The 13,459-nt window shown below is 48.4% G+C and overlaps 1 protein-coding gene across 2 annotated transcripts in view; it reads left to right on the forward strand.

Annotated features, from left to right (window-relative positions):
• Positions 1-13,459, forward strand: part of LOC112239456 (guanine nucleotide exchange factor VAV3) — a 212,399-nt gene that overhangs the window by 176,210 nt on the left and 22,730 nt on the right. For both annotated transcript variants that reach the window (XM_042308465.1, XM_042308466.1), the window contains exons 24-25: positions 12,101-12,188; positions 12,841-12,973. In XM_042308465.1, the coding sequence (XP_042164399.1) occupies positions 12,101-12,188; positions 12,841-12,973 (221 nt within the window). The remainder of the gene's footprint in view (positions 1-12,100; positions 12,189-12,840; positions 12,974-13,459) is intronic.

Below are 13,459 nucleotides of genomic sequence, written 5' to 3' on the forward strand. Positions count from 1 at the left end.
TAAGTGATATGACATGCTATTCTATAAAATAATTTCTCCGTAATTAATATCACCTGATTGAGCTAATCATGTAAATGTAATTAACTAGAAAGTCGGGGCACCACAAAATAATATTTATAGAGCTGTTATCTTCCGAATAAACTCTTAAAGACCTAGTAATATTTTACATCAATAGCAGTCAATATCAATCAATATTAATCATCACTGTAGCACAGTATTAATCACAGGGGGAAAGAGGTATTTATGACTGTCATAAACCTACCCCCAGGCCAACGTCATGACACAGTGCAGCACATTACAGTATAGTGCATTACAGTACAGTACAGTTCATTACAGTACATTACAGTACAGCACATTACAGTACATTACAGTACATTACAGTACATTATGGTATAGCACATTACAGCACATTACAGTACATTATGGTATAGCACATTACAGTACATTACAGTACATTATGGTATAGCACATTACAGTACATTACAGTGCTGCTCATTACAGCACATTACAGTACATTACAGTACAGTACAGCACAGTACAGCACGTTACAGTACATTACAGTACATTATGGTATAGCACATTACAGTACATTACAGTATAGCACATTATACCACATTACAGTACATTATGGTATAGCACATTACAGTACATTACAGTACATTACAGTGCAGCACATTACAGCACATTACAGCACATTACAGCAGATTACAGTACATTACAGCACATTACAGTACATTACAGTACATTACAGCACATTACAGTACAGCACATTACAGTACAGCACAGTACAGTACAGTACAGCACAGTACAGCACATTGCAGCACATTACAGTACATTACAGTACAGCACAGTACAGCACATTACAGCACATTACAGTACATTACAGTACAGCACAGTACAGCACATTACAGTACAGCACATTGCAGCACATTACAGTACATTACATTACAGTACAGTACAGCACAGTACAGCACATTACAGTACAGCACATTGCAGCACATTACAGTACATTACATTACAGTACAGTACAGCACAGTACAGCACATTACAGTACAGCACATTGCAGCACATTACAGTACATTACATTACAGTACAGTACAGTACAGTACAGCACATTACAGCACATTACAGTACAGCGCATTACAGTACATTAGGTATTGCACAGTACAGCACATTACATTACAGCACATTACAGTACAGTAAAGCACAGTACAGCACATTACACTAAGGTATAGCACAGTATAGTACAGCACATTACAGTACATTATGGTATTGCACAGTACAGCACATTACAGTACATTATGGTATTGCACATTACAGTACATTATGGTATGGCACAGTATAGCACATTACAGTACATTACAGAACAATATAGTATAGTACAACACATTACAGTACAGTATAGTACAGTACATTACAGTACAGCACATTACAGCACATTACAGTACAGCACATTACAGTACATTATGGTATTGCACAGTACAGCACATTACAGTACATTATGGTATTGCACAGTACAACACATTACAGTACATTATGGTATGGCACAGTATAGCACATTACAGTACATTACAGAACAATATAGTATAGTACAGTACATTACAGTACAGTACAGTACAGTACATTACAGTACAGTACAGTACATTACAGTACAGTACAGTATAGTACATTACAGTACATTACAGTACATTACAGTACAGTACAGTACATTACAGTACAGTACAGTATAGTACATTACAGCACATTACAGTACAGTATAGTACAGTATAGTACAGTATATTACAGTACAGTACCGTATAGTACATTACAGTACATTACAGTACAGTATAGTACATTACAGCACATTACAGTACAGTATAGTACAGTACAGTACATTCCATTACAGTACAGTATAGTACAGTACATTCCATTACAGTACAGTATAGTACAGTATATTACAGTACAGTATAGTACAGTACATTACAGTACAGTATAGTACAGTACATTCCATTACAGTACAGTATACTACATTACATTACAGTACAGTATAGTACAGTACAGTATAGTACAGTACATTACATTACAGTATAGTACAGTATAGTACAGTACAGTATAGTACAGTACAGTACAGTACAGTACAGTATAGTACAGTACAGTATAGTACAGTACATTACATTACATTACAGTATAGTATCGTACAGTACAGTACATTACAGTACATTACAGTATAGTACATTACATTACATTACAGTATAGTACAGTACATTACAGTACATTACATTACATTACAGTCTAGTATAGTACAGTATAGTACAGTACATTACAGTCTAGTATAGTACAGTATAGTACAGTATATTACAGTACATTATACAGTACAGTATAGTACAGTATAGTACAGTATAGTACAGTACAGTATAGTACAGTACATTACATTACATTACAGTATAGTATCGTACAGTACAGTACATTACAGTACATTACAGTATAGTACATTACATTACATTACAGTATAGTACAGTACATTACAGTACATTACATTACATTACAGTCTAGTATAGTACAGTATAGTACAGTACATTACAGTCTAGTATAGTACAGTATAGTACAGTACATTACAGTACAGTATAGTACAGTATAGTACAGTATACTACAGTACATTACAGTACAGTATAGTACAGTACAGTACATTACAGTACAGTACATTACAGTACAGTACATTACAGTACAGTATAGTACAGTACAGTACATTACAGTACAGTATAGTACAGTACAGTACATTACAGTACATTACAGTATAGTATCGTACAGTACAGCCACACTGCTGATAACCATTAGTCGTTAGTCATAGAGGAGGCAAGACTCTTCCTCCATTGTCAGTGGAGGTGATATGTGTAGTTCAGTCCTACCGTTGACTTTCTGCACAGACTGTACTGTATGTTGCTCTGCTCCGGATAAGAGCATGGACTGAAGGAAAAACGTTGGACAATACATGCATAGTATTGTGCGTTGAAAAGTAACTTGAGGTGAGACGTGCAGGAGTAATGATTCTTTATAAGTGACTCCCACAGTACAGTGGGAATATGTTTAAGTGCGGTGAAGCACTCTGCTACAAACACATCAAAAGCCCGTGGCGACGTAGACTGGAAAAGAACCTTTGCGTGTTATCACTGTATCATTTCAGTCACCCACGGCTGTTGGTATGCTGCAGATAGACAGATGACAGCACTGAATGTTCAGACAGGCTGGAACAGGCCAATGATATGCAGCGTTTGTGTTTCTGTGCCAAGGTGGGTTGAGACACTCCTTCCCTGCAGGGAGCTGGTAAAACTTAGTGAGAGAGAGAGGGAGGGAAAGAGACATTTGAAATGTCTAACTTCTTTTAAAACTTTTGTGAGTGTAATGTTTACTAATGTTTCGCTTGTTTATTTCCCTTTTGTTTATTATCTATTTCACTTGCTTTGACAATGTAAACATGTGTTTCCCATGCCAGCAAAGCCCTTTGAATATCATTTAATTAAGAGAGAGAGAGAGAGAGAGAAAGAGGGAGGGAGGGAGGGCTGCTCTGAGAGGCTGCTGGCAATGCTTTTTTTTTTAAAAACCCTTCAACCAAATAATTCATCTCCTCCTTTTTTCTCTCTAATGAAAGCTTTTTCACTGTCTTCAAGTTCCACCGGAGCTGAAGTCTTAATTGCTTGTGTGCGATGCATGCTGCTGCAGCACCGGTGAATAGACCCAGAGAGACCGTTCTACAGCCTGCTCAAGGTTATTAAATCCTCACAACGAGAGAGAGAGAGAAAGAGAAAAAAATAAACTCCGGCACACTTATGTGGAAACTACATGAAGTGTTTGAATTAGACAATGACCATCCCTGGCCCCCTTTGCATAGCTCTGCTGTTCTACTGAGGCCCTATCTCTGGCCCCCTTTGCATAGCTCTGCTGTTCTACTGAGGCCCTATCCCTGGCCCCCTTTGCATAGCTCTGCTGTTCTACTGAGGCCCTATCCCTGGCCCCCTTTGCATAGCTCTGCTGTTCTACTGAGGCCCTATTCCTGGCCCCCTTTGCATAGCTCTGCTGTTCTACTGAGGCCCTATTCCTGGCCCCCTTTGCATAGCTCTGCTGTTCTACTGAGGCCCTATCCTGGCCCCCTTTGCATAGCTCTGCTGTTCTACTGAGGCTCTATCCCTGGCCCCCTTTGCATAGCTCTGCTGTTCTACTGAGGCCCTATCCCTGGCCCCCTTTGCATAGCTCTGCTGTTCTACTGAGGCCCTATCCCTGGCCCCCTTTGCATAGCTCTGTTGTTCTACTGAGGCCCTATCCCTGGCCCCCTTTGCATAGCTCTGCTGTTCTACTGAGGCCCTATCCCTGGCCCCCTTTGCATAGCTCTGCTGTTCTACTGAGGCCCTATCCCTGGCCCCCTTTGCATAACTCTGCTGTTCTACTGAGGCCCTATTCCTGGCCCCTCTGTATAACTCTGCTGTTCTACTGAGTCCCTATCCCTGGCCCCCTTTGCATAGCTCTGCTGTTCTACTGAGGCCCTATCCCTGGCCCCCTTTGCATAGCTCTGCTGTTCTACTGAGGCCCTAGCCCTGGCCCCCTTTGCATAACTCTGCTGTTCTACTGAGGCCCTATCCTGGCCCCCTCTGTATAACTCTGCTGTTCTACTGAGTCCTATCCCTGGCCCCCTTTGCATAGCTCTGCTGTTCTACTGAGGCCCTATCCTGGCCCCCTTTGCATAGCTCTGCTGTTCTACTGAGGCTCTATCCCTGGCCCCCTTTGCATAGCTCTGCTGTTCTACTGAGGCCCTATCCCTGGCCCCCTTTGTATAACTCTGCTGTTCTACTGAGGCCCTATCCCTGGCCCCCTTTGCATAGCTCTGCTGTTCTACTGAGGCCCTATCCCTGGCCCCCTTTGCATAGCTCTGCTGTTCTACTGAGGCCCTATCCCTGGCCCCCTTTGCATAGCTCTGCTGTTCTACTGAGGCCCTATCCCTGGCCCCCTTTGCATAGCTCTGCTGTTCTACTGAGGCCCTATCCCTGGCCCCCTTTGCATAGCTCTGCTGTTCTACTGAGGCCCTATTCCTGGCCCCCTTTGCATAGCTCTGCTGTTCTACTGAGGCCCTATCCCTGGCCCCCTTTGCATAGCTCTGCTGTTCTACTGAGGCCCTATCCCTGGCCCCCTTTGCATAGCTCTGCTGTTCTACTGAGGCCCTATCCCTGGCCCCCTTTGCATAGCTCTGCTGTTCTACTGAGGCCCTATTCCTGGCCCCCTTTGCATAGCTCTGCTGTTCTACTGAGGCCCTATTCCTGGCCCCCTTTGCATAGCTCTGCTGTTCTACTGAGGCCCTATCTCTGGCCCCCTTTGCATAGCTCTGCTGTTCTACTGAGGCTCTATCCCTGGCCCCCTTTGCATAGCTCTGCTGTTCTACTGAGTCCCTATCCCTGGCCCCCTTTGCATAGCTCTGCTGTTCTACTGAGGCCCTATCCCTGGCCCCCTTTGCATAGCTCTGTTGTTCTACTGAGGCCCTATCCCTGGCCCCCTTTGCATAGCTCTGCTGTTCTACTGAGGCCCTATCCTGGCCCCCTTTGCATAGCTCTGCTGTTCTACTGAGGCCCTATCCCTGGCCCCCTTTGCATAACTCTGCTGTTCTACTGAGGCCCTATTCCTGGCCCCCTCTGTATAACTCTGCTGTTCTACTGAGGCTCCATCCCTGGCCCCCTTTGCATAGCTCTACTGTTCTACTGAGGACCTAACCCTGGCCCCCTTTGCATAGCTCTGCTGTTCTACTGAGGCCCTATCCCTGGCCCCCTCTGTATAACTCTGCTGTTCTACTGAGGCCCTATCCCTGGCCCCCTCTGTATAACTCTGCTGTTCTACTGAGGCCCTATCTCTGGCCCCCTTTGCATAGCTCTGCTGTTCTACTGAGGCCCTATCCCTGGCCCCCTTTGCATAGCTCTGCTGTTCTACTGAGGCCCTAACTCTGGCCCCCTTTGCATAGCTCTGCTGTTCTACTGAGGCCCTATCCCTGGCCCCCTTTGCATAGCTCTGCTGTTCTACTGAGGCCCTATCCCTGGCCCCCTTTGTATAACTCTGCTCTACTGAGGCCCTATCCCTGGCCCCCTTTGCATAGCTCTGCTGTTCTACTGAGGCCCTATCTCTGGCCCCCTTTGCATAGCTCTGCTGTTCTACTGAGGCCCTATCCCTGGCCCCCTTTGCATAGCTCTGCTGTTCTACTGAGGCCCTATCCTGGCCCCCTTTGCATAGCTCTGCTGTTCTACTGAGGCCCTATCCCTGGCCCCCTTTGCATAGCTCTGCTGTTCTACTGAGGCCCTATTCCTGGCCCCCTTTGCATAGCTCTGCTGTTCTACTGAGGCCCTATCACTGGCCCCCTTTGCATAGCTCTGCTGTTCTACTGAGGCCCTATCCCTGGCCCCCTTTGCATAGCTCTGCTGTTCTACTGAGGCCCTATCCCTGGCCCCCTTTGCATAATTCTGCTGTTCTACTGAGGCCCTATTCCTGGCCCCCTTTGCATAGCTCTGCTGTGCTACTGAGGCTCTATCCCTGGCCCCCTCTGTATAACTCTGCTGTTCTACTGAGGCCCTATCCCTGGCCCCCTCTGTATAACTCTGCTGTTCTACTGAGGCCCTATCTCTGGCCCCCTTTGCATAGCTCTGCTGTTCTACTGAGGCCCTCTCCTGGCCCCCTTTGCATAGCTCTGCTGTTCTACTGAGGCCCATCCCTGGCCCCCTCTGTATAACTCTGCTGTTCTACTGAGGCCCTATCCCTGGCCCCCTCTGTATAACTCTGCTGTTCTACTGAGGCCCTATCCCTGGCCCCCTCTGTATAACTCTGCTGTTCTACTGAGGCCCTATCCCTGGCCCCCTCTGTATAACTCTGCTGTTCTACTGAGGACCTATCCCTGGCCCCCTCTGTATAACTCTGCTGTTCTACTGAGGCCCTATCACTGGCCCCCTTTGCATAGCTCTCCTGTTCTACTGAGGCTCTATCCCTGGCCCCCTTTATATAACTCTGCTGTTCTACTGAGGCTCCATCCCTGGCCCCCTTTGCATAGCTCTGCTGTTCTACTGAGGCTCCACCCCTGGCCCCCTTTGCATAGCTCTGCTGTTCTACTGAGGCTCTATCCCTGGCCCCCTTTGCATAGCTCTGCTGTTCTACTGAGGCTCTATCCCCTGGCCCCCTTTGCATAGCTCTGCTGTTCTACTGAGGACCTATCCCTGGCCCCCTCTGTATAACTCTGCTGTTCTACTGAGGCCCTATCCCTGGCCCCCTCTGTATAACTATGCTGTTCTACTGAGGCACTATCCCTGGCCCCCTTTGCATAGCTCTGCTGTTCTACTGAGGCCCTCCCCTGGTCCCCTTTGCATAGCTCTGCTGTTCTACTGAGGCCCTATCCCTGGCCCCCTTTGCATAGCTCTGCTGTTCTACTGAGGCCCTATCTCTGGCCCCCTTTGCATAGCTCTGCTGTTCTACTGAGGCCCTATCCCTGGCCCCCTTTGCATAGCTCTGCTGTTCTACTGAGGCCCTATCCCTGGCCCCCTTTGCATAGCTCTGCTGTTCTACTGAGGCCCTATCCCTGGCCCCCTTTGCATAGCTCTGCTGTTCTACTGAGGCCCCAACCCTGGCCCCCTTTGCATAGCTCTGCTGTTCTACTGAGGCCCTATCACTGGCCCCCTTTGCATAGCTCTGCTGTTCTACTGAGGCCCTATCCCTGGCCCCCTTTGCATAGCTCTGCTGTTCTACTGAGGCCCTATCCCTGGCCCCCTTTGCATAACTCTGCTGTTCTACTGAGGCCCTATTCCTGGCCCCCTTTGCATAGCTCTGCTGTGCTACTGAGGCTCTATCCCTGGCCCCCTCTGTATAACTCTGCTGTGCTACTGAGGCTCTATCCCTGGCCCCCTCTGTATAACTCTGCTGTTCTACTGAGGCCCTATCTCTGGCCCCCTTTGCATAGCTCTGCTGTTCTACTGAGGCCCTCTCCCTGGCCCCCTTTGCATAGCTCTGCTGTTCTACTGAGGCCCTATCCCTGGCCCCCTCTGTATAACTCTGCTGTTCTACTGAGGCCCTATCCCTGGCCCCCTCTGTATAACTCTGCTGTTCTACTGAGGCCCTATCCCTGGCCCCCTCTGTATAACTCTGCTGTTCTACTGAGGCCCTATCCCTGGCCCCCTCTGTATAACTCTGCTGTTCTACTGAGGACCTATCCCTGGCCCCCTCTGTATAACTCTGCTGTTCTACTGAGGACCTATCCCTGGCCCCCTCTGTATAACTCTGCTGTTCTACTGAGGCCCTATCACTGGCCCCCTTTGCATAGCTCTCCTGTTCTACTGAGGCTCTATCCCTGGCCCCCTTTATATAACTCTGCTGTTCTACTGAGGCCCTATCCCTGGCTCCCTTTATATTACTCTGCTGTTCTACTGAGGCCCACCCTGGCCCCTTTGCATAGCTCTGCTGTTCTACTGAGGCTCTATCCCTGGCCCCCTTTTTGCATAGCTCTGCTGTTCTACTGAGGCTCTATCCCTGGCCCCCTTTGCATAGCTCTGCTGTTCTACTGAGGACCTATCCCTGGCCCCCTCTGTATAACTCTGCTGTTCTACTGAGGCCTTATCTCTGGCCCCCTCTGTATAACTCTGCTGTTCTACTGAGGCCCTATCCCTGGCCCCCTCTGTATAACTATGCTGTTCTACTGAGGCACTATCCTGGCCCCTTTTGCATAGCTCTGCTGTTCTACTGAGGCCCTCCCCTGGTCCCCTTTGCATAGCTCTGCTGTTCTACTGAGGCCCTATCCCTGGCCCCCTTTGCATAGCTCTGCTGTTCTACTGAGGCCCTATCTCTGGCCCCCTTTGCATAGCTCTGCTGTTCTACTGAGGCCCTATCCCTGGCCCCCTTTGCATAGCTCTGCTGTTCTACTGAGGCCCTATCCCTGGCCCCATTTGCATAGCTCTGCTGTTCTACTGAGGCCCTATCCTGGCCCCCTTTGCATAGCTCTGCTGTTCTACTGAGGCCCCAACCCTGGCCCCCTTTGCATAGCTCTGCTGTTCTACTGAGGCCCTATCACTGGCCCCCTTTGCATAGCTCTGCTGTTCTACTGAGGCCCTATCCCTGGCCCCCTTTGCATAGCTCTGCTGTTCTACTGAGGCCCTATCCTGGCCCCCTTTGCATAACTCTGCTGTTCTACTGAGGCCCTATTCCTGGCCCCCTTTGCATAACTCTGCTGTGCTACTGAGGCTCTATCCCTGGCCCCCTCTGTATAACTCTGCTGTTCTACTGAGGCCCTATCCCTGGCCCCCTCTGTATAACTCTGCTGTTCTACTGGCCCTATCTCTGGCCCCCTTTGCATAGCTCTGCTGTTCTACTGAGGCCCTCTCCTGGCCCCCTTTGCATAGCTCTGCTGTTCTACTGAGGCCCTATCCCTGGCCCCCTCTGTATAACTCTGCTGTTCTACTGAGGCCCTATCCCTGGCCCCCTCTGTATAACTCTGCTGTTCTACTGAGGCCCTATCCCTGGCCCCCTCTGTATAACTCTGCTGTTCTACTGAGGCCCTATCCCTGGCCCCTCTGTATAACTCTGCTGTTCTACTGAGGACCTATCCCTGGCCCCCTCTGTATAACTCTGCTGTTCTACTGAGGCCCTATCCCTGGCCCCCTTTGCATAGCTCTCCTGTTCTACTGAGGCTCTATCCCTGGCCCCCTTTATATAACTCTGCTGTTCTACTGAGGCCCTATCCCTGGCCCCCTTTATATAACTCTGCTGTTCTACTGAGGCTCCACCCTGGCCCCCTTTGCATAGCTCTGCTGTTCTACTGAGGCTCTATCCCTGGCCCCCTTTGCATAGCTCCGCTGTTCTACTGAGGCTCTATCCCTGGCCCCCTTTGCATAGCTCTGCTGTTCTATTGAGGACCTATCCCTGGCCCCCTCTGTATAACTCTGCTGTTCTACTGAGGCCCTATATCTGGCCCCCTCTGTATAACTCTGCTGTTCTACTGAGGCCCTATCCCTGGCCCCCTCTGTATAACTCTGCTGTTCTACTGAGGCCCTATCCCTGGCCCCCTTTGCATAGCTCTGCTGTTCTACTGAGGCCCTATCCCTGGCCCCCTTTGCATAGCTCTGCTGTTCTACTGAGGCCCTATCCCTGGCCCCCTCTATATAACTCTGCTGCGTTCTACTGAGGCCCTATCCCTGGCCCCCTCTATATAACTCTGCTGTTCTACTGAGGACCTATCCCTGGCCCCCTCTGTATAACTCTGCTGTTCTACTGAGGCCCTATCCCTGGCCCCCTTTGCATAGCTCTGCTGTTCTACTGAGGCTCTATCCCTGGCCCCCTTTATATGACTCTGCTGTTCTACTGAGGCCCTATCCCTGGCCCCCTTTATATAACTCTGCTGTTTTACTGAGGCTCCACCCTGGCCCCCTTCGCATAGCTCTGCTGTTCTACTGAGGCTCTATCCCTGGCCCCCTTTGCATAGCTCTGCTGTTCTACTGAGGCTCTATCCCTGGCCCCCTTTGCATAGCTCTGCTGTTCTACTGAGGCCCCCTGGCCCCCTCTGTATAACTCTGCTGTTCTACTGAGGCCTTATCTCTGGCCCCCTCTGTATAACTCTGCTGTTCTACTGAGGCCCTATCCCTGGCCCCCTCTGTATAACTCTGCTGTTCTACTGAGGCACTATCCCTGGCCCCCTTTGCATAGCTCTGCTGTTCTACTGAGGCCCTCCCCTGGTCCCCTTTGCATAGCTCTGCTGTTCTACTGAGGCCCTATCCCTGGCCCCCTTTGCATAGCTCTGCTGTTCTACTGAGGCCCTATCCCTGGCCCCCTCTGTATAACTCTGCTGTTCTACTGAGGCCCTATCCCTGGCCCCCTTTGCATACTCTGCTGTTCTACTGAGGCCCTATCCCTGGCCCCCTTTGCATAGCTCTGCTGTTCTACTGAGGCCCTATCCCTGGCCCCCTCTATATAACTCTGCTGTTCTACTGAGGCTCTTTCCCTGGCCCCCTCTGTATAACTCTGCTGTTCTACTGAGGCCCTATCCCTGGCCCCCTCTGCATAACTCTGCTGTTCTACTGAGGACTTATCCCAGGCCCCCTCTGTATAACTCTGCTGTTCTACTGAGGCCCTGCCACCTTCCTTCTGCAAGCTACACTGTTCTACTGAGGCCCTGCCATCTTCCTTCTACAAGCTACACTCTGCTGTTCTACTGAGGCCCTGCCACCTTCCTTCTACAAGCTACACTGTTCTACTGAGGCCCTGCTACCTTCCTTCTACAAGCTACACTGTTCTACTGAGGCCCTGCCATCATCCTTCTACAAGCTACACTCTGCTATTCTACTGAGGCCCTGCCACCTTCCTTCTACAAGCTACACTGTTCTACTGAGGCCCTGCCACCTTCCTTCTACAAGCTACACTGTTCTACCGAGGCCCTGCCACCTACCTTCTACAAGCTACACTATTCTACTGAGGCCCTGCCATCTTCCTTCTACAAGCTACACTATTCTACTGAGTTCCTGCCACCTTCCTTCTGCAAGCTACACTCTGTTGTTCTACTGAGGCCCTGAAATCTTCATTCTACAAGCTACACTCTGCTGTTCTACTGAGGCCCTGCCATCTTCCTTCTACAAGCTACACTGTTCTACTGAGGCCCTGCCATCTTCCTTCTACAAGCTACACTGTTCTACTGAGGCCCTGCCACCTTCCTTCCACAAGATACAACCACTATAGTCGAGCCAAGAGGACCCAGCCAGTCAGTCAAAATGTCAGTGTACAATTGACCTGTCACTGGGGTTTGTTTTAGTGTGTAGACTATGGATTAGGCCACATTATTAGGGGTATTACTGCTCTCTGAGAGGGAGGTAAGAGAATAATGATGGAGAATTAAAGAGATCAAGAGAGGACAGGGCTCAGTGTCTCTATACCCTCCATTATCCCCTCCCCCTGCCCCACTTGGTCCTACTCAGGCCCCCCTAAATGGGGGGTGACTGTCCCTTCGTCAGTCTCCACCTCCCCCCTGGCTCCTGAAGTACCAAGGGGTAACGAGGAATGGTGCCCCGGTCTATCAACATCGATCTCAATGATCACCAGAAAATTACACTCATCACTTATTAATGGGCCACAGGTACAGCAACGACGTGAAGCACATCAAGATCCTGAACAGGGACGGCTGCTTTCACATCGCAGAGAACAACAAGTTCGGGAGTATATTAGTGAGTCTGTTTCCTTTTACAATGCCCTCAATGCATTTCATACAGAAATAACTCACTCTTAGCATTTCTCAAATTATGTGTCAAAACATGAATCTTATTTTAGCTGCTTGCTGTGTGAAAATGGCTGCAATTAGAGTTGGTTTACCGGTGTGGTTTACCTCACTGCCTGTAGGCCTTGTAGAGAGTTATAGACAGGGACTGGTCCAGGGTGGATTGGATGTGTTCTCTCCCTTCTATTCACCCAATATTATGTTGGCTTTAGCTATGCTTTACAAAGGACATTTTTACTGTTAGTCCTTCTCTGTAGTCCTCCTCTGTAGTCCTCTTCTGTAGTCCTTCTCTGTAGTCCTCCTCTGTAGTCTTCTTCTGTAGTCCTCCTCTGTAGTCCTCCTTTGTAGTCCTATTCTTTACACATAGCCTACTTTTATTGTTGCCAAACTTTTCATAAAATGTAAAACTACCTGACACATTTTCACTTAAAGGTAATTTGTAATTGGACAGAGGGAATGTTTAAACAGATTTAGAACGATATAAAGTACACTATTATTTTTCACACATCATTTTCATAGAAGTTGTGTTGTTAAGTGTTTTTAAGGCTATTTTGCTAACTGTGATAATGTTTGGCTATGCCTGTGGGTGTGTGTGTGTGAAGGAACTGATTGAGTACTATCAACATTACTCCCTGAGGGAAGGCTTCCGAAGCCTGGACACCACACTGCAGTTCCCCTACAGAGAGCAGGAGAGCCCTGCTGCTATGCTCTGCACCAATAAACCTGGAGGAAAGAGTGAGTACACAGTACTGTTACTACGCACACACACTACACTACACTACACTACTCTACACTACACTACACTACTCTTCACTACTCCACACTACATTACACTACTCTACACTACTCTACACTACTCTACACTACACTACACTACACTACTCTACACTACACTACACTACTCTACACTACTCCACACTACACTACACTACTCTACACTACACTACACTACACTACTCTACTCTACTCTACACTACACTACACTACTCTACACTACACTACACTACTCTACACTACACTACTCCACACTACACTACACTACTCTACTCTACACTACTCTACACTACACTACACTACACTACACTATACTACTCTACTCTACACTACTCTACACTACTCTACAGTACTCTACTCTACTCTGCACTACACTACTCTACTATACACTACTCTACTCTACACTACTCTACACTACACTACTCTACTCTACACTACACTACTCTA

Source organism: Oncorhynchus tshawytscha, linkage group LG29 (genome assembly GCF_018296145.1).
Source record: "Oncorhynchus tshawytscha isolate Ot180627B linkage group LG29, Otsh_v2.0, whole genome shotgun sequence".
NCBI lineage: Eukaryota > Metazoa > Chordata > Actinopteri > Salmoniformes > Salmonidae > Oncorhynchus > Oncorhynchus tshawytscha.